The sequence below is a fragment of the Rhipicephalus sanguineus genome, chromosome 8, assembly GCF_013339695.2.
Source record: "Rhipicephalus sanguineus isolate Rsan-2018 chromosome 8, BIME_Rsan_1.4, whole genome shotgun sequence".
NCBI lineage: Eukaryota > Metazoa > Arthropoda > Arachnida > Ixodida > Ixodidae > Rhipicephalus > Rhipicephalus sanguineus.
In genome coordinates, this window is record NC_051183.1 from 28,062,595 (window position 1) to 28,088,772 (window position 26,178).

A 26,178-nucleotide genomic window follows, 5' to 3' on the forward strand; every position below is an offset into this window, starting at 1 on the left:
AGCACAACATAAATTAACAGCTAGTTCATAAATGTATGAAGGGCATGCAAACACTGATTTAAGAGATCAAGACAACAGAAATGCGTAGTCTCTGTTTGCATGCCTTACCTTCTAAATTAATGGCATCACAGAGTCGATGTCATGAGTCAATGGCCACATGTACGTCATCTTACACTCGTCATCTTGACTATAATGACATTTTGTAAACAAGTCGGCTGCAGTGCTGAAGTTGAAAGAAACAACTACGTCAACCTTGCCGTTGGTATTAATTCTTTTGGACATCCCAATTCTGAAAATTTGGTCAGCTGCATGTGGCAGTCAGGGCTTGATGTCAGCCAGTCACCATCTTCTGTCCTCGTATTCATCAGCACTGTTCTTATTTGTGCATTCCTACCACTTAGTAAGCTCGTTAAAAGCAGAGGCAAAGACCTACCCAGTATGTATGCGGCAATCAGCTTCTGCTGATGGGTGAGCTGCAGATATGGATGGCTGCTGCTACTCGCTCCCTCCAGTGGCAGCAGTAGCGCCACCAGGCATGCCAACGCCACCACCACAACTGCAGCGCTGGGCCCATTGGCAGCACCACGGCTCAGCTGCCGCTCAGTTCCAGGTGATGGCTCCAGGGGCACAGAACCTACAAGATAGGCTTCCTTCTAAGGGCACATGCTGCGGACATCCATTCGACAGCCAGTCTGTGCATGCATTAATCTTAAAAACCATTGAGAAGTGAGCCATGTAACAGCAGTAGCAGTTGTCGCAGCTCCATCTTCGGATGATAAATTTAGAATGTATTTTATTTAAGTTTTAAGTTCGTGCAATTGCTGAACCACAAAGAGAAGCACCCAGCAATGCACTCATAAGCGTAGGTCCTATCTGTAAACAACCTATGTCACGAGTTTTGGCGATTCATCGGACATCAGGCATCACTGAACTGCGCATCGTTTGAAGGTTTTTCAGCCAGCACACCTCTCAGTGTCTTGTCGTGCCAGTGCACTAGAGAATGTTAGTTCGCCCGCACACTTGTTACCATTTGCATATTACGGCTTATTGGAGAAGTGTACGTGATGGGCAACACTGGCAGCAACATCTGACGATGCAGAGCCCAACCGGAGCCACACAAAGCTGCAGGGGCTTACTAATTCTGGTCAACACCTCCTTTATACAACTATGCCTGTCGATTCTAGCCATACACAATGGGACCCCCCCGAAAACCTCAGTCCATGTGCCACTCACGGCTCGGCGCTGCTCGCCAACGCTACGCTGCCACCGAGAAGGCTGCTAAAATGTACACGCTGTGCCATAGTTGCACTACTTATGTTGATTGTCAAGTTGCATATTTTATTCAGTTCGTCAAGTATGCTACACTTGGCAAGAACTTTCCTTGGCAGTACTGTGGAAGCAACAGAACCGAAATGCTTGCCTGCACGTGCACCAAGAAAGTGTACCTATTATTATTTTGAAATTTTCAGAGTTAGCTAGCTCGAATACATAAAGCTTTCTTCATTACAAAGATAAAATGAGTAAGGGAAGCTGCTGCCGGAAAGAAAATTTTAAACACTTAATATTTTTCTTTTTCTTTTTCATTTCTAGGAAAGCACCACATTTTTCGCACGCCTGTTCTCCCAGTAAACATGGCGTCCCCGATGCCGGCTGGACCATGTGCGGCCGCAAACTCGCTGTTCCATTCTCAGAGAATGGATATACTCGAAATGTGACTGTGAGGTACTTTTGGGTAATGCCTGCAGGTGTGCTACGTGAAGAGAATTTACACGAGACACCATATGCAAATACACAACTCAAACCTATAATTGACAATTCATAATGAACATAAACAATTCACACAGACAGCAAATGACAGGGAAAAAATTAATAAAGCAACTCAATTTACACAAAACATGAAACTTCTAAATTTAAACAATATGACAGCGCATCCAAAAACAATAGCTCACAGATTATCGTCCATCATCCAACGCAATGTGGCAATGTTTGACGTCCGTTGCTCCGTGGCTTTTGAGTGGTGGTCCGATGCTTCCAATTAATGGCGATGATGGCTGTGACCGGCGGAGTTGGTGATGTTGACGCTTGGCCTCGTGCAAAGTTGCGGGCCACTTTGTTCGCGCGGGCCTGTTAGCGCCCGCCCGATTCGAGCTTGAGCGAGGCTCTCCTCCAACTGCCGCTCTTGGTTGTGCGGTTTTGTAAGTTCGCAGTTTGTAAGTTCGTTGATGGAGTGTCGCTTGCGCTCACAGACTATATATATCTTCAGGCAGAAGGCTCGCCTCATGATACGTAATTTCAGCGCTATGACAAGGAAAAATCTTGGAGCTAAAGTGAGCAAAGCTATTCACATTGAACACTAACTGTATACCTCAGTATCAACTTAGGCAAGCTATAGGAGGTTGCCACATCATGCATATACTTTACTTTAAAAATAATTATTTAAACAAGCCACCGGAAATGCGACTGACACCTCAATTTGCACTACTATACAGTCATCGAACAAAGATTTAATTTTGTCCGCTACACTGATGACTGATTCTACGTGGTGAAAACAGCAGCGATCTATACAGTTTTGTCGCACTCCAAAATTTTAATAAAAAACTCATAAACTGTCAAACACCAAGAAGCCACATCATTTACATTTTTACTTCACTACTTCACTAAAAAGAGCCACAGCTGACTGATCTGAAAGGCTGTACACAATTTCTTCGGCAGAAGAAAAAAAAAGAGACACCATCAATGACCACCAAAAATGGCAGTTTTGTTCAGCCCGGATTCGCAACAACAAAAGCACATGAAATACTGCTGGCAACTCAACCAAAGGACACAGCAGCGTCGGTATTTCTGACGTAAAGGAGTGCACGAGACTCTTATGTGCATTCTGCAAATGGCAGCAGCGAACATCTGCAAAGCCTGATACCACACTTGGCCGTTCCTTCCAGGCGTGCTTGCACTTTCATCATCAGCAACTGGTGAAACGTCGGGTGGTACAAACTGATGTGATCGGGGGTCCGCCCATAGGACCGGGGAGCAGCCTGGCCTCAGGGAGAAGTCGAGTTCAGGAGCCGGAGTTGATAACAGTAACGTTTATTTTACATGTCATTTTGGTAGCGTCTTAGAGCGTCTCGACGCTCGCGTTATAAAGCCTGGGCCTTCCCAGGATTCCCTGCTGGAGGAAACAATCAAGTCGAAGACAGTCCAATCAAACACGTTGTCTTCATCTCCGCCCACTAAGTAAGCACCGCCTCCATCGCACTCCGAGAAAGAGAGAAGCAGTGCACCTGGCAACGGACGGTCCCGGGAGGCGAACAAGAACATAATAAAGCACTCTACACACAAGGAACAGTTCCCAGCGTAGCACATTCCCAAAAACAGGCTGCGTTGTCAGGTGTGCCGTCAGGTGCAGTCGTTCCATACACACAATGAACGGATCACTGCAGCGTACATTCCTGACGGCGGGCCGTGATGTCAGGTGTGTTGGCAGCTGCAAACCTCTCCTTGCCTCGATGCGTTGCCGGTGCAGGTGGTGGCCAGCTGCCGGCCGGGTCCCAAAGTCGCAGACACCGCATATAGTGCCCGATGAAGAATCTCCGGCGCTCGGCTAATGGTTCGGCGCATCTCGCAGAAGCCTGGACATTGCAATGCACAAGCGACTGCCTCCTCCGAGCAGCCTGGACTGTAAATAGCTCATCTTCAGGCTATAAAAAGTCAGCCAAGCGTGTCCAAGGCGATTGAAGAGGGAAGTTGACAGCTTTGAAGGGTCCAGGACACTACGGCAGGGTCGTCGCCTCATCTGGTGCGTTTCGGGGAATGTTGAGGGCGAAGAAAGCAGGGCTGATGCCGCCATACCATTTTGACGATCCAGCGGCGCCAAGCCGTGAAGTCCGATCATAACAAAACCAGCAGAGAAGTCTGGTAATACTGGCCTCCCCTTCCATTAGCTCATCCTTGTGAGTGGGGGACTTGTTTGGGGAAATCTCCCGCCCGCTGATGTCACTAGGCTCCGCCTTTATACCCTGCGGATTTCTTTCCCGTGTGACTTGAAGGAGAGGGGGAGAGGCTTTTAGAAATAAGGTATTGTATTCTTTAAAGGAATACCGGACGAAATTTTTGCCGCCGAGATTTTCAGCCAAACTGAAAGATTGGGTGTTGAAATTCATAGACACAACCTTCATTTCAGGCACAAACTAAAGGAAAATAATGAATTTGATGCGTTTTTCACACACTGCCGCATCTAGCGGCCGCGCCGTGAACTAGAGGAGGTGATTTTGGCAACATTTAGTGCACCAGAAACAGGCATGCCAACAATGCCAGCCGTCGCCTGCATCTCTCAGCCCATTCAGCTCTTTCTGTGGTTCCCAGAACCAACGAACAATGCTCCTGGGTACAGCCCCTAAGAGTGAGGCACGTCTTAGCGCCATTGTGGAACAGGCAGATGTAAGGGGATGTAGCAGGACACACTCTTCGAAGCAGTGGGCACTTCCTGTTGCCGCGACTCCGTGCTTCTCGGCTAACCGCTGTTGTTGCCGTGCCGGCCCGTGCTCGTACGAATTGTGCCGGTATGGACCCTGTGTTGTGCGCACGCCATCAAAGGATTGCCAACATGATGGACCCGTACAGTGACACGTGTCGCGTCTTCTCATTTTTCCAGTCTGCGCTCTTGCAGCCAAGCACTGATGCATGAAAGCCATCGCAAAACACTGTCGGATTCAGTCCACGCAGCTTATCAGACCACTAGGTGTGACTGTGCTGGTACGCTAGCAATTTGGCAGTTTCGTTACGGGCAGCAGTTGTCGATTCGCAAGCGCGCACACACGGGCAACACGACGAAGAATAGCAAGGAGCGCGGGCAGCTGCTGTAGGCTAACATGAAGTCGTAGGTTCTTGTTTGACCAATCGCAGCACCGCCTGCATACCGCATTACAGATTCAACACGCTGATGTCACACACATCACTAGGCAGACCGGAAGGGCCCGGAGAGGAGAAGAAATTGTTTCTTGGAATTTGTGCCGCACCCGCGGCTTGTAGCACTGCCACGTGTAGCATCACTGATCGTGACGACATTCTGCACACGATGCGCGTGTTTACTTGAAATCTTTGAAAAAATATCGGAGGTGATTTAGGGGCCCTTTAACTCATGAAACTTGCTTAATATTTATGAATCAGTTTTATTTAAAAGCTGTTGACAAAGTACCACCTTGAAAACTGTAGTCACTGCTACATTTCAGCCAGCAGTTACAAAACATTTCGAAGGCTCTATAGTTCCTGCTGTATATGCGCTTGCCTCAGTTTAAATGATTGTGGTATTTTGTCAGGGTTAAAAGTAATCATAATGTCCCTTTGTTAAAGCTTGTGAATATTTGTTTCAAATAAAATGTTGTGGAATTCTTGGGCGGTTGGAAAGTTATTACCTTACCAGTCTAGAACTGCTTTGAAAACGGTTGCCTTACTATTCAAAAACTATTCGAACAGTATTCGATTTGTATTCGTATTCGATTCGGGGTCATCACAATTCGATTTGTTCTCGATTCGGTTCTAAAAGTCGCTATTCGCACATTTCAGCAGCGCAGGACACAAGCGACGAGAGCACAGTGAAGCTCAGACAACATCCAGCACCGCGTCCCCGCAGCAAGTGCGTGCCCCTTTCCAGCACCCACATGCCATTAGTTCGTCGCTTCCACCGATAGAGGCGCCACCAGTCCAAACTCGCTCCGTGCCCGGTTGCCTATAAGTGGAGATTCTTTTATTTTTCCTTGAGTTGGCTGTTGTAACCGCAGGTTATACGCAGAAAAATATTTGTTCTGAATCTATGAAAGCACCATGAATTGGGAAAATTTGGATGATGAAGATCCATGCGAATTGTTCAGAAAAATGTTTTAAAATGCTTTTCGAAGTCTTTGTACTGCAAGTTGAAAAGTGACAATGAATTTTAAAAAATAAAACTTTTAAGTGAACGCCTAGTCTTGCATTCAAGTCAGAGACTAACATCTTTCTGGAGCCGTAGCTCTAGCATCTGAGCTAACCAGGAGGCTTTCAGATCACAGCATGAGGGCAAATAAAAAAACTCTGAGCTTACTGAACGTGCCAAATAAGTGTTCCTTTCCATGAAACTTTCTCCACCTTGCGAACTTTTTCAGAAGCAATTTGAGAGCACTGAAATTCAAACCAAACAAATATGCAACTGCATGATCTTCAGTTCAATATACTCAGAAATTTAGCTTTTTGGTAACTGAAAACAAGAAGCCCTTCACCACAATACTGACACAGAGGCTACAAGAATCCTGCACAATACTCATAAGAACAAACTTTTGGGCAAGCTCATACGAATGCATGATACTAGAAAGTTAGCCCAACTTCAAATGCAGAGAAAAGGAAGAAAGTCTGTCTAATCTGTTCCTTTGGCCTGCGTTAAAAGCTGTGCTCTTTATTTTTTATCGTGTACTTGCCACAATGTCACAGGCACAGCTCCTGTCGCGGCTACATTGCAGCACGATGCTCATATATTGGAATCGGAAATACTCGGCACTTAAATCAAAACTCTGGCCATTATAGTCACTGATGGGTGAAGTGTCCCAGAGGATTTGCAGTGCAGCTCGCAATAGAACCTCTAAAAGGTATGCTGCACCTCCACTGCCACTGAGGGACATTCGTGGCTATCGAGTAACGAGGCACAGCAAGCCCTGCCAATTGAACTCACTTGTTGGTAATGGCTCGTCCCCTCGACTGCGCGCTGGGCGCAGGGTGGCAGGCACGTCCCTGTGTCCATGCAGGCGACCTCCTTCCTCACACATGATGATGCGCAGGTGGTCGCGACGGCCCACATTGCCTTCCAATGCTTCGCGGTGTCGCACCACTCTGCAGGTAATTATTGTCCACTTTGATTCAAAGAGGGATACTGAATCTGTTTAGACTGAAAGTAGTACTCTCTGAGGGCCCAGGTGTGCCACAGAGCACCATGACTATGAATTTAATGTTAGTGATGTACAGTGAAAAATGTCGCATGGCCGTAGAAAGGCCTAACATAACCGACACAAAATTCGGCAAAATATTTAGAGATGAAAATAATGGCAATGACAAGTAGAGAGAACAAAAATGATAAATGCAACATGACTGCATAAGGCCCAAGGTCAATTTACACAAGAGCGTGAAATGTGCACCGTAATACCCCAAGAAAGCGCCCCCACCCCAGCAAGCGCCCCCTTCCCCTTTTCAGGAGATTTGAAATGTGCGCCAATGACCGAGCAAGCGGACCCCCCCCCCCAATTCCCTCCCGCTAATTTTTCCTTAACCTGTTCTCCGCTACAGAATCCTACTGCAAGTTCTGAGAGTCTTTAGATTAGAAAAAATTATTTTCTTGCTTAAAACAAAAAAACGCTATACAAATTCACACACATAAGAAACATGGCATTACGTCCCCAGTCGAGCCGATAGAGGGATATGAGCGACTCAGCCCCTTCGAGATAGTTATACTGACTTTGATAGTCGGCTAGTGTTGAAGATTGGGCGAGTTGGTTCGTCGTACTTGAAGTGGTATAGCGCATTACGAGGAAAGAAGACACGGCCTAGCAGACCGACACAAGAGGACAGAGCGCTAACTTCCAACTGAGCTTTATTGTCAAATGCATCAAATATGTAGACTTGCGCAAGCATACAAAAAACAAAAAACCACCCTAACCTAACGCCAAGATTAGACACAACATCGCAACGTCACAGACCAAAGATTCATAGACGGTTCGCCTGATTAAGAAAGACCACTTCATGTTCAGATAAAGCCAATGAAGGGGCGCTGATACATGTGATGCCAGCTCTTGCTATACAATGCGCTTCTATTAATTCTCGTGTGATTTGCGACGGGTGCTTTTTTACCACCTTACACCGATCGAACAAAGGGCAACTCTGGAAAAGCCATTGGGGTTCCCCAAGGCCACAAAGTTTGATAACCCCTGCACCACAACGTGCTTGTTTCTTGCCACCACTGAAAGAGTGAATCTAAATTCTTGGGTCACTTCTTTGATTTAGACAAGCTTTCTTTTCAGCATCACTGACTTGCTTTGCTTTGGCGGTGTAGTCCTTGCCGTACCTCACAGCGAATGAAAAAATCCGTGCCATGTGCACTGTGTAAATACCGTAATTTCGCGCGTATAACCCGCACCAAAAACCCGAAAATTTCAGTGGCAAAGTAGGGGTGCGGATAATACGCGGGGGTTTTCCTATAGTGCTGCTTCACAGCAATACGTATTGTGCCGTGAAGCCGCTTTACAGTGTAGCGAAGGCTACGGAGGCGGTTTCCGCAAATTCGTGTTGCTCCGCAAGTAGTATGGCAGCTTGCGGCCGATTTCGGTTTCGCTTGCTTGCATCGTTGAAGCGTTTAGAAAAACGTTCGGGGAAAGACAATTCGATTGTTCAGTGTAAACCTCACTGTCACATTACAAGTATATTTTTTTGGACGTTTGTGGCCGCACAGTGACCCTCCACCCATCCTCCACCACCCTCCACTTGTCCCTACGTCACGGACGCCATGTTTACTTTGGAAAAGGGCTTGCCGAAAAGGTGGTGCTGTCTAAGAAATAGAAAGAAAATGAAGGCATTTTTGCAAAGTGAACAATACCTGTATCTTACCTACGACTTCCCGCAACTGTTTGAGTTCCATAATAAATAAAGCAGTAGTTATTTTAGCAAGGCAAATGAGATATTATCAGTAAATTTAAGTACTACTTTTTGACGCGGTAGCAGGCATGCATTTCGGTTCTGTTGCTTCCACGGTGCTGTCAACTGTCAAGATAAGTTGTTGCCGAGTGTGAGCTCTCTTTGCCTCGTTGATATCGCTAGTTCTCCACATCTCGACCCGTTCGCCAAGCCTAAGTCGACCTATTCTGTCACCATGAGTAGCGCCCGGCGGCAGTCCTTCACCGCACAGCAAAAGCTTAAGATCATCGCTGTCGCCGAGGAATTCGGAAATCGCGAAGCGGGAAGACGGCACGATGTGGACGAGTCCTGCGTGCGACTGTGGAGAAAGAACAAAGACAGCCTGCAAGCCGCGCACCGCGACCGTAGCTCATTTCGTGGCCCCAAGACCGGCGCCTACCCTGAGCTGGAGGTGCAGCTAGTAAAGTTCATCGAAGATGAGAGAAGCAGGGGTCACGCCGTATCGACCGAGATGGCCCAAGTGGAAGCGCAGCGACTGTCGAGGGAGCTAGGCCTACCTCACGGGTTCCGTGCGAGCCGCGGATGGCTGCACCGCTTTATGAAGAGGCAAGGGCTCTCAATCGGACGGCGGACTACAATATGTCAACGCTTGCCGGCTTCTTACGAGGAGAAGCTGCTCAAGTACCAGAGATATGTAATTGGCCTGCGAAAGCAGCACGATTACATTTTCTCGCAAATCGGCAATGCGGACGAAACTCCTGTTTATTTTGAAATGCCGTTGGACACAACGATTGAGAAGACGGGCAGCAGTTCGGTGAGCGTGCTGACCGGCGGGAACACGAAACTGCGCGTCACAGTCATGCTTTGTGCCCTCGCCGACGGCACGCAACTGCGACCGTACGTCATCTTGAAAAGGAAAACTCTTCCGAAGATTCATTTGCCTGCCGGTGTGGTGGTGCGCGCACACGAGAACGCGTGGATGAACAGTGACTTGTTCGTGGACTGGGTCAAGACGGTATGGGAGAAGAGGCCTGGTGCGATGCTCGCAAAGAGGTCCATGCTCGTTCTTGACTCGTTCCGCGGCCACACAACTGAGGAAGTGAAGGACCGCCTTTCACGCAACGGGACTGACTTAGTTGTTATACCCGGTGGAATGACGTCAATGTTGCAGCCTCTAGATGTGTCGCTTAACAAGCCCTTCAAAGCGCATGTCAAGCGCTATTACGCCGAGTGGATGGCCGAAGGCCTCTACGACTTGACGCCGACAGGGCGAGTCCGAAGGCCTGATATTGCCCTATTCTGCAAGTGGATTGTCGAGGCATGGAAGGCCATTCCAGGTGAGATGGTGCGGAAAAGTTTCAAAAAATGCTGCATCACAAACAACATGGATGGAACCGAAGATGACCTTGTGCATAACAGTGAGGACTGCGGCTCAAGTGATAGCTCCAGCGAGAGCAGTGATAGTGAGTGATTGTGACTGGCCTTGCAGGCAGCGTATTCTGCTTGCTAAATAAAGCTTTTTCTGTCTACATATGTGCTGTGTTACCTGAGCAGTAGCTTTTGTACAGCCTTTCCTGTATATCGAATGTGCGGGCAATACGCGAGGATTTTTTTTTTTTTCTCGGCGAGCTGGAAGTGGGGGTGCAGATTATACGCAGGGGCGGGTTATACGCGCGAAAATAGGGTAAACGGAAAACTGAAATCACACCTCCGATGGATGTGTGATTGTAAACAAAACAAACTACACCAAGCGTGCTACATCGCAGGGCTTGCCTCTGTGCATGTCTATCCTGTCACATGATGTGTAATACAGTAAAACCTCGGTAATTTGTACTCTGTTAATTGGGAATCCCAGATAATTTGTATTATTTGCGCGGTCCCAAATTTTTACATGTAAATTTAACCGGATAATTGGTGCGGCCAGTCTGCGACTTCCCGGTTAATTGGCACACTTGGCTGCGACTTCCAAGATATGCAAAGGGTGTTGCGAATCTCGGAGGCTGTAACTAAAACATGCATTTTCTTTTTTTTGATGTACGGATCTCGAAGGCCATGTTTTTTTTTACCGGAAATAGGTCGTAGACGCCATGTTTTAGCAATTGCCAGGCGGCGATGCGTGCGGTTGCGATCATGATCATCATCATCTCAACAGCGATGTTAGCCACTCTAGCGAAGTGAATGTTTTGTGGAGTCTTTATGCCATTTGGATGTCGGCTGGCGCGCATTGTGCGATTCGGTGCGACTGCTCCATTTGTCTCCTGTCTCCGCTTGAGTGTCTTCCCTGTGAATTAGTTGATTGAGGTGTGCTTGGAAGGAAGATGCTGAAGTACAAGAGCTTGTCCCTGCACGAAAAGGTGTGCTTAATTGAAGAGGCCAGCAAGTCGACGGCGTCGAAAACAGCTCTCGCCGAAAAGCACCACGTGCCTCTGTCAACGCTGCGCAACATCATCAAGAATAAGGAGAAAATTCTCGATGCTTACAGCAAGACGCACTCGTCAAAGCGTACACGAGTACGCCCGCCTACGTACGCCGACGTTGAAGCAGCTCTGATCGACTGGCTGCAGAAAGCCAACGCAGCACACCTTCCTGTGAATGGGACCATATTGCGTGAGAAGGCCAACCAGCTGGCGCTGCAACTTGGACATTCTGTGTTTAAATGCAGCAATGGATGGTTTTGCCGATTTAAGGAGCGCAACAACCTGACATTCGTGACTGTTTGTGGCGAGAGTGGCAGCACGGATCAGTCTGTTGTCGACGGCTGGAAGCAGCACACCTTGGCTCCACTACTCGCCAAGTACGAAGCAGGAGATGTTTACAACCTTGATGAAGCTGCTCTGTTCTACAAAATGTTGGCTACGAAGACGTTCGCTTTGAAGGAGGCAGACATTAAGGGGCGGAAACAGAACAAAGATAGAATCACTGTTTTGTTTGGTGCAAGCATGTGCGGTGAGCACAAGCTGCCACTGCTTGTTATTGGGAAGACAGAAAAGCCTCGTTGTTTCAAAAATGCACGACTGCCATCCAAGGATGACCTGATCTATAAAAACAACAAGAAAGCTGGGATGACGGCTGCACTCTTTGAAGAATACGTGCGGCACCTTGACCGCAAGTTTGCGGCCGCAGGGCGCAGCGTTTTGCTCGTCGTCGATAATTGCCCAGCTCACGGCGACATTCAGAACCTGCAGGCAATCAGGCTGGTCTTTCTACCCCCGAACACGACGTCGCTATCGCAGCCGATGGACCAGGGCGTCATACACCATACCAGGAAAATATATCGCTACAATCTGTTGAAGCGAATGCTCCTTTGCTATGACAACGGAAAGGAGTATAACATTGACCTCCTCGGTGGTATTTGCCTCATTGTTCACGCATGGAGGCAGGTGGAGGCCACCGTTATTCGACGGTGTTTTGAGCACGCCGGTTTTGTGAAAGAAGAGGCAACCTCCGCTGAGTTTGCTGTCACCGCTGTCACTTGCCCGTTTGATGAAGAAGGGGAGACTCTCTGCGCTCGATATGAGGCTTTGCACGCGGACGAGGAGTGCACTCCAATCGGATTCTCCGAGTACGCAAATGTCGAGTGCACAGTGCAGACGTGTTACGCCGACATCGACAGCGAGATAGCTGCGAGATCGACCGATTCGGCCTCTAATGTTGACAGCGATGACGAGCCCTCCCGAGCACCCCCTTTGGAGGATGGCATCGATGCCTTGCGTGTTGTGCGCAGCTTCGTCGAGTGCAACGGCGGCGAGGCTGAGATGCTGCGCCTCATTGACAGGCTGGAAAATATGACTTTCAGTGCTGGGAACTACCGAACGCGTCAGTCACGCATGGAGGAATTTTTCTCCAAGTAGGCTGACTTGCCACAATAAAGGTGTGACTTCCGTACATCACGTTTTCTGGCTGATTTCTTTGATTTCGCGTTGTTTCGGATAATTGGGAATCCTGCTTAATTGGGATATTTTTCTCGGTCCCGAGGCCTTCGAATTAACGAGGATCAGGGGTGAGACGGCTGAAATCGATTTGGGAGCAGTTTTGGGAGCAGCAAAATTTCAATTTAGGAGCAGGAGAACCTTGTTTGGGAGCAGTTAGTGGCATTTATTATGTCGTTTTTGGAGCTTGAAAAAAACAAATTTGTAGCAACTTGGAGGAAGAAACGCACATTTTAATCAGCTTAGAATACACATAACGTTCAAAGAGCTTTGGAGAAAGCTTTTTTTTAACAGATTATTGCCAGGTGTGAACTACACTACCTTTTTACAAACTACGCAATTTATATAACCTGGGTAACAACATATGAAATAGATGAAAAAAGTTTTTTTAACTATACTCTGTTCCAGAAGTTCCGTGCAGCACTGTCGAAGCTACACGCCTTCTCAACCAATCAGGAGGGCGAGCACATCTAAGTGTGTCCTTCCGCGCCCTGCCGTCTGCTAGCGGCGAGCGCTGCAGCGAAAGCGGCGAGAGCGTCTCGGGACACTGTGCAACTGCGCAGTGAGATGAGCTGTAATTGTGAAAGCGGTTAAATATTCTCCTCGGCACCGTAAAAGCGCGCGTGTGATATCGCACAGGTGATATCGCACGATATCGCACAGGTGAGCCAGGCGCCGCCATTTTGACTAAGGAGTGACCAAATCTGCCACCGCGGACTAATCACAACCCAAGACTGGGTCCTCCGCGGCGCTGTGGACGCTCGGGCTGTGCGGACTACTCATAAAAGTTTCGACAGTGTCGTACCATTCCTTCGTACTTTATAAGTAAAAACATAACACATACGAGCCACAACAGCGTTATTTCTTTCGTCATTTGCATGTTATAACACGTACAAGCAAGAACTCTTTCTTCAGTATCATGGAGCCACAAAAATTGTTTTATACAAAAAATGCGACAAAATCGTCGTACAAATCACAGCTACAACACGCAGAGAAGCCTTCAAGTAAAAATCTTCCGACGAGACCGCTTGCAAAAGTCATGAGGACAAACAACGGGCTACGTATATGGGGCACTACATCTCGCTTCGCAACAACCTGCGCTCGAGGGTCGTGTAGCCTTGGCTCTGCTGCACGGAACTTCTGGAACAGAGTATAGTTTCACTTTACATTTGAAAATTAAAAAAAATTAAAAACATCACATTTTTCAAATAATAAAAAAAACTGATTGCACAAGAATTGTAGTCACATAGCAATAGGTCTTTGAATGGTCAATGAACGATTCTTACTAGCACGCGATTGCGGCGATGCCTTCACGTGTAACATCAGGAAAGAACAAAAGCGGTATGGCGGCCACCGATGAACGCATGTAGGGTGGGGGGGGGGGGGGTCACATCAGTCAACTGCCAATTTTTCGGACGCCCGATTTTCCGGACATGCTCGAAAATTCGGACACTATCGCGGCACCGTCACCAGCCCCATAGACGTCAATCTATAAGAACGTCCGAAATTTCGGACGCTGAAACTCTTCGGTGTCCGATTTTTCGGACTTTCTGCCCGAATTGTGGGTCCGAAAGGCATTAATTGGAGCCCTCACCTCTGCCGCGTCAATCATCTCTTAGGTTTGAACCAGCGCGTACGCGAGTCGATCTGTGTGCGACAGTAGCAGAGTCCGAAAGTCAGCTTTGCCGCAATGCCGAAGCGTTATGTTGTGAAGCAGACCAGAAATTCAAAGGGCCGCTATCGCGGCGCCGTGCGGCGATGTTACGGATAAGCAGCGGAAATGCACGGAGGCGTGATGGCGGCAGCTGGCAAACGCTCCGGTACGACTTAATCGCTGACAACCCTTACGACAAGCATCTTCAGTTAACTGCTCGGTAGTGCACGTGGCCTAGCGCAGTTGCATGCGTACTGCACGCATTTAATAGGCGAGAGCGCAAATGCGCCGCGCCGCCATTCATGCTGCCTCTTTGTGCGAGACCGCTAAGTGCGCCGCATAGACGCGTTGCCTTCGCGGACGAAACCAGCTCGCCATTGCCGCGCCCGTGTGCGGTCAAGAACTAAGTGCGCATCACGAACCCTTTCGTGATAAATGCGTGCGTACGATACAGCAACAGTAAAGTGACGGCGTCAGTTTAGTTGGCGATGTACTGCACACAACTAGAAACGATCGGCTTGATACGGCAGCAAATGCTGCGTATCAGCGGCGATTCCGCGATGCGTGTGCGCATATGCGCACACGCATCGGGGAATGCCGGACGAGTCGTCCGCTCTTCCGCCACAGTCTTTGTGTTCCGCGTCATCGTTTAGAAACGCTTCATGCGAGATAGCCGTAATCTATTCCGCGCTTTGCTGTTATCAGCGGCGCTCATCACGAGATGTAAAAGTGGCGGTTGGCACGTACGTAGTTAAGCGGGGTTCGCGGCAGGTACCGAATGTATTTGCGAGAGCCTGGGCGCGCACTAAAATGCCTGATAATTGTACTGGGAGGCATTAAAGCTATTTCGGACGTGGCTGTGGCGATTTGACCGCTTAAGCGGAATAAAAAAGCATGAATTTGTTTTTTCGGACTGCCCGATTTTTCGGACGATTTCGCAGTCCCTAGGGTGTCCGAAAAATCGGCAGGTGACTGTATTTACAACCAGTCAGAGGCGATTACCACAGCACTATGGAAGCCTCCATAACAAAGGCGCGTAGAAGGACACGCGTGGGCGTGTTAACATGTTCTGCGAACGCATCCCTGGCGCTGCTTCTAAAGTTACGTTTTCCCATGCTGAAACTGATGCAGGCTTGAAAATTCTTGCTTGCGGGGTCGTTTCGGCGCAGTTCGGCGCAATTTTTGCAATTTTTATGCTTTCGGAGCAGCTTGGCGCAGGAAAACGGAATCGTATCAAAAATGCGCAATATGCGCAGCTGTCTCACCCCTGCGAGGTTTTACTGTAGGTTGCTTGACAAAGTTATTTTGCTGCTAGGTTTTGACTTCACATTCAGGAACAGAGTCCGCTTTGTCATAGGCACAGCAGCCTCGTGCGAAGCTTGTGAAAAGGTCCAGCGGAGAAGTTTTAAGTGCGAATGCACTTTATAAGCGACCCTGAATCCGCCGTCCCACAGCAACGGCGCGAGGAGCGGAGAGGAGCGTCTGTAGCAACGGCGCAGCGACGTCACGCCCCACGTGACTGCGCGCGCTCCGCCCTCCGCTCCGTGGCTGCGCGCGCCCCGCGCATTGCCTGTGGTGATGAAGGCCGGCGGCGAGACGCCGAACGAAAGCGTGCGAAGCGAGCCGAGCACCCCGAAGCCGATCTGGCGCGGGGACGCGCGATGCGTGAGCGAGCGCGGGCCCTCGAATTCGATCGGCCGGACGCGAACTTCTGGCGCGTTCACACTTGGCCTCGATGGGGGCGAAAGCGGCAAAACTCGCCGGAAGTTCACTCGCTTCGCCGCCTAAGCGGCCGGAAAACCACGCCGCGAGGCGGACGCGAAAAAATCGGTCCGAGACCGATTTTTCCGCCACGCGAAAGCGGATCGCCTTTCCGCTTCACGGGAAGCCGTACTTTGGCTGCGCTAGCTTAAATCACGTGACGTAAACAACAGACCGCAAATTCAACATGGCGGCCAAGGCGTCGGCGGTGGCTCGCATCGGCGCATTCGCAAACTACCCGTGCAGCGCGACAAGACTCACAGCCTCGACAAGGACGCGTTCCTCGAGAACCTGGTTTGGATTACGATTGACGAGAACACTGGAAGTAGAAAAAAGGTGTAGCAGCAGCGAGTCGGCGTGCCCCAACGTGCCTCGCGTTTTGCAAAGCCGGGTGAATCCGCCGCCGCCGCCGCCACTGCTGCCGTGTCCGCTTATGTGGTTTCTGCTGGTGTATCTCCCGAAACGGCGGTTTGAAAAGGTGAAAGCTATTTATTTTCCGTGTTTTGCATACTTAACTTGAATTTGGTACGAAATTAAATGCTCAGGAAACGGGGAAAAGAGAATTAATTCTCGAAGTGGCGAAGGCCGCGGCGGCGGCGACAGTATGCGGGAGAGGCAGAACAAATGTGAACATTTCCGACGCGCGCGAAAACGGTTTTCCGGACGCTCTGGCGCTTTCGCTTTCTCTTCGCTTCTCAAGTGTGAATGCGCCTTTCAAGCGAGACTTCCTGGACCGCAGCTTCGGATATAGCTGCGCGGTGTGCGATCGACTGTGGTTCGACAACAACCCCATCTCGGGCGTGCGCAACGCCGCCAACAAGTTGAACGCGTTGCGGGTTCTTTGGAACGAGTTCGGAAGACAGATCATCATCATCAGTAAAAGTGCTTTGCACTTAAAAACGGCCAGACCTCCGTGGGTCGGCTGGCGCGTGCTCTCTCGCTGCCGTCTCCTTCGCTCGGCTCTGCAGTTTAGTTACAGTGGCTGTAGTTTAGTCGCGCGCAGCATCACCCCGTGCTTCGCACTTCGTCATACTCCCCTTCGGGGAAATGCGGGTTTTTTTTTGTTCAACTCTCGGACAAGATTTTTAAATATCTGAAATTTGGTCCAAGAACACTTCAAAATAAAGAGCAATAGTATGTAAATACATGGCACGTATGGAAATGGTTCGGTGCTGCGCAAAATTTCGATTAGGCCAATTTTTCAAGATATGCGAGTTTGAGTTAATGAGGTATTGCTGCATACATGTTTGCAGTCAGCACAAGGGATTTTTTAGAATACTCCTGGAGAGTCTTGTCTCTCCAACTTACCTATGACATTTGTGTGACTGTCCGAATGTGTGCCACTAGCGGATGTCATGGCTGCACAGAACCCAAGCGAGTACTTCACTGAAGCCTGGGACATAAAGCACCAATGCGCATTTCCTTGTGAAAGCGGTACGAGCTTGAGCTGGGCACAACAGTTGCCACTGCAACGAGTTCAGGAATGAACCTGGGTACCCGAAAGTAGCCAGCTCCTGCCGAACGATCTCCACATCTGTTTGTGCGTCTTCTTGCTTGGAGAAAGGCCACTGGGCACGTTGCACAAGTGTCGATACAACTGAGAGTTTACGGCAGCAAAGGTGTACAGATTTAAAATTTAGGAAACAATCGGTGTGTGTGTCCTTTTTGTAAACACTGAAAGTAAGGTGGCTGCTGTCCCATTTCACAAGGACATCAAGGAATGGAAGGCAGCCATCCGATTCCTCTTCCACAGAAAATTGTATCCCATCCTCAATACAATCTTGCTCTTACCAACCTATGGCCGCTGCTTCTTATCGTGCAAGATAGCAGCAGATCTTGAAAAGCACTGCCACTTGCTGCACGTGACAGCTGCATGCAGACTGGCCACAATGAAGCATAGCTATGCATCCAGTGTTGTGCTAAACCTTTCGAGGTAATAAACCAGCTAAGACAGGGAGGAAAACGCGGGTAGGGGCACTTGTCACCCTTACAGTAACAGCAGCTGCTGCCTTTCTCTTTTTGGTTTCTGTGCAACCTGGTTTATAACAAGTGAATGGCACTTGAATATGGTTATGTAGAACGTCGAGGTAGAAGGGGGGAGTAACACTCACACATCAGTGAAGGAGTGGGGCTTGAGCACTCCCTCGGGTTCTGCAACAGCATAGCGTCTTGGTGCATTCGACAGCACTGCATAAAAAATGGGCAGCATGCACCAAACAAGACTTGAGAAAGGGACACATACACATTTCCAAAGCACTTCCCTCAAATATGATAGAACACGGCCCAATGACTAGAGTACAAATAGAGCAACCGCCTCTCACTTGGCTGGCTTTGAATCAGACTGCCACAGCCCTATACACCTTCCTCAATGAGCAAAAGCCCTGTTTAATGAAACATATTTCCATGGTCAGATTCCATTTAACGTGATTCTACTGCACTTCAAGAAATCAAACAAGTTGAAAGTTATGACACAGATATCAGGCCTATAAACTCACAGTCATACTAGGTAATCTATCGCTGCCGTTTTTCAACACCATAACTCCTGAGCATTCAGCTGCACATTACTGCAACAAAATTCTCCACAGCCTTATGGTGCACATATGGAGAAGAGTAAAACTGCATGACACAAATTGGCAAGCTAGCTGGTTTGAATTTATTAGACAGAATCGGGGACACACAAAGCACTGACTTTCAGCTACAAGTTTTTGATTGTGTGCTTGTCGGCGATGAGAGCTTCTTGCTCCAATTTTAAATTAGTGCTTTCGGAGCTCTCAGAAAATGACTGCTTCTTTGTGCTTTCTTTTTATTGCATCCAGAGAACAGAACGTTCAGCTGAGAAAACTGAGACGAATGCCGGTAGCCTGCCTGTTACCAAACTGTTACATAGAAAATTTAGTGTTTTTGAACCATTGGTGTAAAAGTCAATGAGCGTGTTGTATGCTCCCCGTAAAGCATGGAACTCTTGCATTATGTGCCTCTGTGGGGTGTCCTGCTTCTAAGGGTTTGTTTAAAGCAGCTCCACGAAGCGCCCCGTTTGGGACTTTTCTTCATACGAAAGTGTTACAGGTCTGATGGCGTGTGGGTTATCCACATAGTGCAGGGGTCGGCAATCTTTTGCAGCGGAGGGCCGAGTTGCATGAAGCCGACACATGGTGGGGGCCAGAAGGCAAATCGGGAAGTGTGTGTGTATGTGTGTGTGTGGGGGGGGGGGCTTTTATGCAGAGAAAAACATTTGGCGAATTGACAATAACGTACAAAATGGTACTATAAATCCTGCTTGTTTTCAGCATGCATGTCACAAAGTTGCAAATTACAAAGATGAAGGCCCTTCCTAGACCTAATATTCTTTCTTGTCCCTTTTTTGCACCTGTGCAAAGAAAGGAAGTGAAGATGTTATCTGGCTCCGTGTGCAGACAGGGGAGCATGCCAAGTGGAAGGAATCTTTCGTTGTCCCTTTCTAACCCCACTTGAGGTGAAAACTGCCATGTCAGCCTTCAGATAGGAAGTGACAAGGGGAGGGGAGCGTGGTTCTGACATCGGGCCAGGGGCCGCATAATGCTACCCGCCGGGCTGCAGGTTGCTGACCCTTGACATAGTGTATTCGTGTGGTGTACAATTTGACAATGTCATAGCATATACGTTCTGGTAAGGATCAAGCTTTGAGCATGCAAGTCCGCACGAAACGTGTTTTCTATATAGAGGGTGCTATTCATGAGAGATTTGTGGCTGCATAGTGGTGTCCTCCGCATGTATACGTCAACTGCCAATTTTTCAGACATGCTAAGTGGTCATGCCATGCATCTACGACTGGGCATTCGAAGCAATTAGTGTTTTTAAACAACAGCAAGGTGCAATGGCATTTGATCAACGATCTTTTGAATTGTAGTTGAGTTCCTCGTGCATAAAGATAAGTGATGCAAATGTACGCTTATCTCTTACAAGGCAGCTTACATTCATGTTGCACAGTGTGAGCAAAGGTGAAGAGGAACAAAATAATTTGAGATTTATTTCCTGTGAGATTATCTAAATTCAGCACTTGTGGATTGTACTGCATGCTTGTTATATTCTTATGTTAGAGTTAATTTTTAGACATTTTTGTACAAACATATACACTATAACCTCATTATAACAAAGTCTAACCTCAAATATAACCTCATTATAACATTATAACCTCATTATACAAACGTATACACTATAACCGCATTATATCAAAGTCGCATCTGAAACAAAAATAACTTCGTTATATCCAAAAATTCGTTATAAATGTGCATTCATAACACTGTATGTATGACCAAGACTATTTTTCATTTACTTCGTTATAAGCAATAATTCGTTATATCCGTGTTTCTTATATCGAGGTTTGAGTGTATTGAGGTTTAGCACAAAGAAATTACCCAGGATGACAAGAGGACACAGCACTGTCTTCTACAGTCTTGCGTTGTTTCTTTGTAAGCCTCAAGCTGCGAAGTACCAACCAGCCCACCAGACTGTTTTGTTGTTGAACGAATATTCATTATTCGTGGATCCCAATGTAACAGAAATATATTGAAATAAACATTGTAACAGTGATGCAAAATGGACTCACACTGGAAGCGAACCGAGAAGTCATTGATGTTGTACAGCGTGAGCACCTGCTTGTGGCTCTCCTGTTGGTCCAGGTAGAAGTCCAGCTGGGACGGGCACACCACCACAGGCATGCGGCCCGACACATGCCGTGCCTGCTCAGCTGCCATCACCCACCGGCACATCCTGCACCATCATTTATTCCATTTATTTAAAGGAAACAAAATTTGTAAACCTCTCTTTTCGCTCCTAATCAGTGGCTACTATCATTAAACTACAACAAAGAATTTGCCCCAGCAAAAGACGAATTTTTAATGATGTGCTCGTATGTTACAAATGGTGACAATATTGATTTCGAAAAGCACTTCGCGGAATCGTGATATACTCACTCTGCTCATAAACAATGACTATCACATGACCACAAATACCAGTGATGTCACTGGGCACCTGCTGCCATGTCGTCAGTGCTGCTGTTTCATCTGCTATGTTGAGTGCTGTGAATACTTGTTTTTTCGATCATCAAAGCATGGCACTTATCTAGTGCAGCAATTGGCTAAGGAGCAGAGAAGAGTATAAAAAAAAAAGCTTGATTGACTACACAAATCTTGCCAGCAGTTGTAATGTTGAGCTCATCGTTGTCTTCATCCAACAGAGGCAGTGATTTCCGTGAGCCTTGGAGTAGCCACAGCATTAGACAATCTGAACTATTTTTGCTTTGATCATTTGTCAAAGGGTCAGACAACCACTCAGAACACGATTTGAGATAACCCCATTAATAGAGAGATTGTTCATTGTATTGGCTAAAGCCAACCCTGTTTTTCTCATTAAACGCGTATTTTTATCACTTCACTAAAGTTGCAAAAGACTACTATTGGCATCCCACATTGTAAAAAAGTGAAGATGCATATTGTCACGTGGTCGTGACGTTAAGAAGGTAGCAGTCGGCAGTTTCAGGACTAAACTTTTTGTTAGGGCAAACCTGTGCCCAGGAAACGAAAAGTCAAACTATAGCAATACATGCTGTACACTGATAGCAGCAAACAGAGCATCAGCCATCGATAAACTGACCTGCAGTAAGGCATGTTGGCATTTATACATGCAGATTCGAACATTCGAGCTTTATCACTTAAGGCGCAACGATATGGACAACGTCAGGTCGTGCGCGGCGCCGCTGAGAGTTCGTGATGCTGTCCTAGGTGATCTCGTAGTCTAGAGCGCCGAGACGTCGAAGCACCTTGTATGGCCCGAAGTATCACCAAAGAAGTTTTGCACGAAGTCTACGTCGGCATATCAGTGTTCACACCCAAACACGGTCGCCGGGCTGGTATTGCAGGAAGCGTCGTCGAACATTGTAACGGCAGCTGTCGGTCATCTGCTGATCCTTGATGCATAGGCGGGCGAGTTCTCGGGCTTCTTCGCCACGCAGAAGGTAGACAGCCACGTCGAGGTTTCCTTCATTGGTGACACTGGGTAGCATGGACTCGAGCGTCGTTGCCACATTCCTTCCACATACCAACTTTTATGGCGTCACCTGCACTGTTTCTTGCATGACCGTGTCGTATGCAAAGGTCACGTACGTAGAAATTGCATCCCTCGTAATGTGTTCGACGTCGACGTACAAGGCCAGCATGTCAGCAATGGTCTTATTTAGGCGCTTGGTGAGGCCATTGGTGTGTGGGTGGTAGGCGGTGGTCCGGCGATGGCTTGTCTGGCTGTATCTCAAGATTGCCTGAGTTAGGTACGCAGTAAAGGCCAACTACCTCGGCGGCACTGCCTCTGGGCAGGGCCCCTATCTCGGCGTAGCGGGTGACGTAGTAGGTAGCTATGACGATCGTTTTGTTTCCAGAATTTGAAGTTGGGAAAGGCCCCATCCCGATTTGCTGGAACGGCCAGCGAGGTGGCTCGATGGGCTGCAGAAGTCTGGCTGGCCTAGTCGGCAGTGTATTTCGTCGCTGACAGTCATGGCAAGTCTTACGTAGCGGGTGACATCGGCAGTGAGGCGAGGCCAGTAGTGCTTTTTTTGTATTCTCACGAGCGTGCGGGAAAATCTAAGGTGTCCAGCCGTCGGATCATCATGCAAGGCCTCCAGAACCTCTCAACATAATGCTGAAGGTACTACGAGGATGCAGTTGGCCCAGAGTGGCGAGATGTTCTTCTTTAGAGAATGCCGTTTCGCAAGAACGACGCCAATCCTCGCTTGAATACCTTTGGAACAACGGTGGCCTTGCCCTTGAGGTATTCCACAAAGCCCTTGAGTTTTGGGTCTGCTCGCTGTCGTTCGATGAAGTCATCAGCACTTAAGGTCCCCAAGAAGTAGTCACCATCCTGGTGATCCTGTGGCGGGATGTCAACTGGGGCACAGGACAGGCAGCCAGCATCAGAGTTCTTTCGTCCGAACTTGTAAATGACAGTAATGTCAAATTCCTGAAGTCACAGACTCCAGCGTGCGAGGTGACCTGAAGGGTCCTTCAAGTGGTGATCGCTCACAACTTTGAAAGGCTTGCCGTAAAGATAGGGGCGAAACATTGATGTAGCCCAGATGATGGCAAGGCACTCCTTTTCTGTTGTGGAATAGTTGGCTTCCGCCTTAGATTTGCTAGCATAACTGACAACCCTTTCTAGTCGTTCAGTCCCCTGCACTAGGACGGCTCCGAGCCCTACGCTGTTTGCATCGGTGTGAATTTCCATGTCGACATATTCGTCGATGTGCACAAGTTATCGACGGCGTCTGCAGGCACCATTTCAGTTCTTGAAATGCTTCGACCTGTGCCGTTCCCCACTTGAATTCCACATCGGTACGTGAGGTTAGTTAGAGGCTCCGCGATTCGTGAAAATACCTTGACAAAATGTCTGCAATAGGCGCACCAGCCGAGAAATCAGCGTACAGCCTTCTGGTTGGTTGGTGGCGGGAAGGCAGCGATGGCAGCTGTTTTCTGTGGGTTCTGTGAACTCCAGTGCTGTTAATCACGTCGCCCTAGAACAAGAGCTCCTCGTATGTGAAGCGACATTCTTCTGGCTTCAGGATGAGTCTGGAGGTTTTGATTGCTTGAAGTACAGCTTGAAGGCGGCAGAGGTGCTCGTCAAATACTGAGGAAAACACAACGACGTCCTCCAAGTACATGAGGCAAGTTTGCCACTTCAAGCCTGCCAGTACTGCATCTATAATGTGTTGGAAAGTCGCAGGTGCCGTGCAAAGACCGAAGGGCACGACCTTGAACTCGAAGAGGCCGTCTGGTGTTATGAAGGCAGTCTTCTCTCGGTCTCTCTCGTCAACTTCGATTTGTCAGTAGCCGACCTTGAGGTCCATTGACGAAAAGTACTTCGTGCTGTGGAGTCGATCCAGGGCGTCATCTACACGTGGGACAGGATACACGTCCTTCTTTGTGATTTTGTTCAGGCGACGATAATTGACGCAGAAACATAGGGTTCAGTCCTTCTTCACAAACACCACGGGTGACGCCCATGTACACTTGGACGGTTGGATGATGCCGTCGCGTAGCATTTCGTGGACTTGTTTCTTTACGGCCTTGCATTCACATATCGAAACTCTGCTCTCATTCTGTACGGGCTCTGACGGAGTCGTCTGGCCCTTTCCTCTGTAATGATGCAATGTTTTGCGACTGGGGTCTGCCGAATTCTTGACGACGACAAAAAGCAGTCCTTGCATTGCAAGAGCAGGGTTTTGAGCTGTTCTTGCTTATGCTTTGGAAAGCTGGGATTGATGTCGAAAGCTGGTTGAGGAGCTTGGTTTGTATTACATAAAATATTAGGTGCCGTAGCTCCTTCAGCAAAAAAGATCTAATGTAACCTACGAAAAACACCTATTTTACCCGCAGTACGGAAAGAGTTCCCTACTACATCCGATGTACATCAGCTTTGTGATACTGCGATCTAATACTCCACCCCACGTCGCGACCAGACAGTGTTCAGCCATCTGATCATTTCCTCAAATGCTACTATGTGGCGCCACGAGGAGTCCCACCAGTCCCAACGGCTGCAACGGCAGTCGAGACCATGTCATTTTAATTTTTCTGACGTCCAGTCCCAATATGAAGAAAAACACAAATAATTAACAGATATGATGTCAGAAACTGTCTAGTCGGACGTTTTGCAGACCGGTCTACAATTTTTCCCCATAAAATTCTTGGCTAGCTTCGTTGCTTCGAAAGTTAGTTAATTAATCATGTCTAATTAGGCAATTAAATGGAAAACAAAAAATAATGTGACATGCAACATGCATTTGGTCACATTGTCATAGAGTGCGTCGGCATATTAACATGCATTTGGTCACATTGTCATAGAGTGCGTCAGCATATTTTTGAACCCTGGCTAAAGATAGCTGGACCCTCCACATGTTACTCATAACACGACAAGTGTTGGCGGTGCTTTTTGACTTGAATATGCCTTCTTTGACTAAAGTCTGCCATTTTTGACCGCTCATTTTCTCTTCTACCTTTTTTGTCCTTTCTTTTTCAATCCTGTACATAAGTATATCCCTGCTCGAAATAAAGTAAGTTGGCACATCACTCCTCGTTGTCGTTTTCTTTGGTTCTTGTCAATCATAGCCACGCATTACATAATCGAGTCAGAGTGCTCCTTTCTGTTTTTGAGATAGTTCTTTATCCCCAAAACTGCTCTTTTGTGTATTCCAGAGGAAGTTAGTCTAGCAACAACGTCTAGTTTGGGAATGACATCAAAGGCCTTTCAGGAAGTTACGAGAATGACCTCGGTTTGGCTGTTATTTTTTAGCTGATCCTAAGCGCGAAGCAGCTCGCCCAAGCATCCGTTTTAGTGAAGTCGTAAGTTCTCGCTTTTTAAGAAAGTATTTGGCTGGGCATGTGAAGATGCACCTTTCAAAGTACGCGCTATCTAAACCCCGCCAATACCTTAAACTACACCAGTGTGTGCGTGTCATAACTGAAAAAGCAATGATTAAATGTTAATTGATGTCGTTTTTAAAACTTCCGATTTGCCATATCTGTGCCGCAATTAATTTCTTGCATCTGTAGTCGGAGATCACACAAGTACGAAGTTGGTCCAGCCCATTCACTGGGTACATTCTTCTCTCAGTTTAAGAATCTCGTAAACACAAACGATACATTAGTACACACGCGCGCGCGCCTGCGGAAGGCCAGGGCGCGTACATTCGACCACGGCATCCACGCGTCAATATGCGACCTATATCAGCTCTGTTGGCCACAACGTAAACCAGGCTTGCTTTGTCGCACAAACATGTGATGAAAATGTTGACAATGGGATCGCGCTTGCACAGCGTACATACTACCCTGGTGCTGTCATCATCACACCGATGAGCATGCACTATTAGCAGAGGCCACGTACAAGCAGCTCACCGGGCCCCTTCACAATGGTTTGCCAGTTGTTGGCCATGTTACCTGGCACACACGCGCGCCGATCACTCACCATCGACGCGTCTCACTCCGACCTCGCTCCAACAGCTGACTCCCCGACGACGACGACGAGTGTGGTCATGGTGGTGTTAAGGTGCATGTGTCAATAGGGTAGTGTGTCGTCTGGCGCCGAAATGCCGAAAACGTGGCTCGTTTTGCGATGACGGCCAGCGGTGACAGAGCACACCGTACTACTGTGTCGCCACCTGTCGCCGCCCTA

The 26,178-nt window shown here is 48.0% G+C and overlaps 1 protein-coding gene across 1 annotated transcript; it reads right to left on the reverse strand.

Annotated features, from left to right (window-relative positions):
- Positions 1-241: 241 nt before the first annotated feature.
- On the reverse strand, positions 242-26,166 carry LOC119401592 (motile sperm domain-containing protein 1). The gene is made up of 5 exons (XM_037668494.1): positions 25,972-26,166; positions 20,573-20,736; positions 18,099-18,174; positions 6,695-6,852; positions 242-634 (listed from the first exon to the last, which is right to left on the reverse strand). The coding sequence occupies exons 2-5, from the start codon at positions 20,733-20,735 to the stop codon at positions 243-245; spliced, it is 789 nt and encodes a 262-aa protein (XP_037524422.1). The 5' UTR covers position 20,736; positions 25,972-26,166; the 3' UTR covers position 242.
- Between the last annotated feature and the right edge of the window lie 12 nt (positions 26,167-26,178).

Coding starts and splice junctions, on each gene's coding strand:
- LOC119401592 (XM_037668494.1), bottom strand. CDS start 20,735: ATGTGCCGGTGGGTGATGGCAGCTGAGCAGGCACGGCATGTGTCGGGC. Junction 6,853..18,098: donor CCCCACTCCTTCACTGATGT/GTGAGTGTTACT, acceptor AATTACCTGCAG/AGTGGTGCGACACCGCGAAG. Junction 635..6,694: donor GGACGAGCCATTACCAACAA/GTGAGTTCAATT, acceptor CCTATCTTGTAG/GTTCTGTGCCCCTGGAGCCA.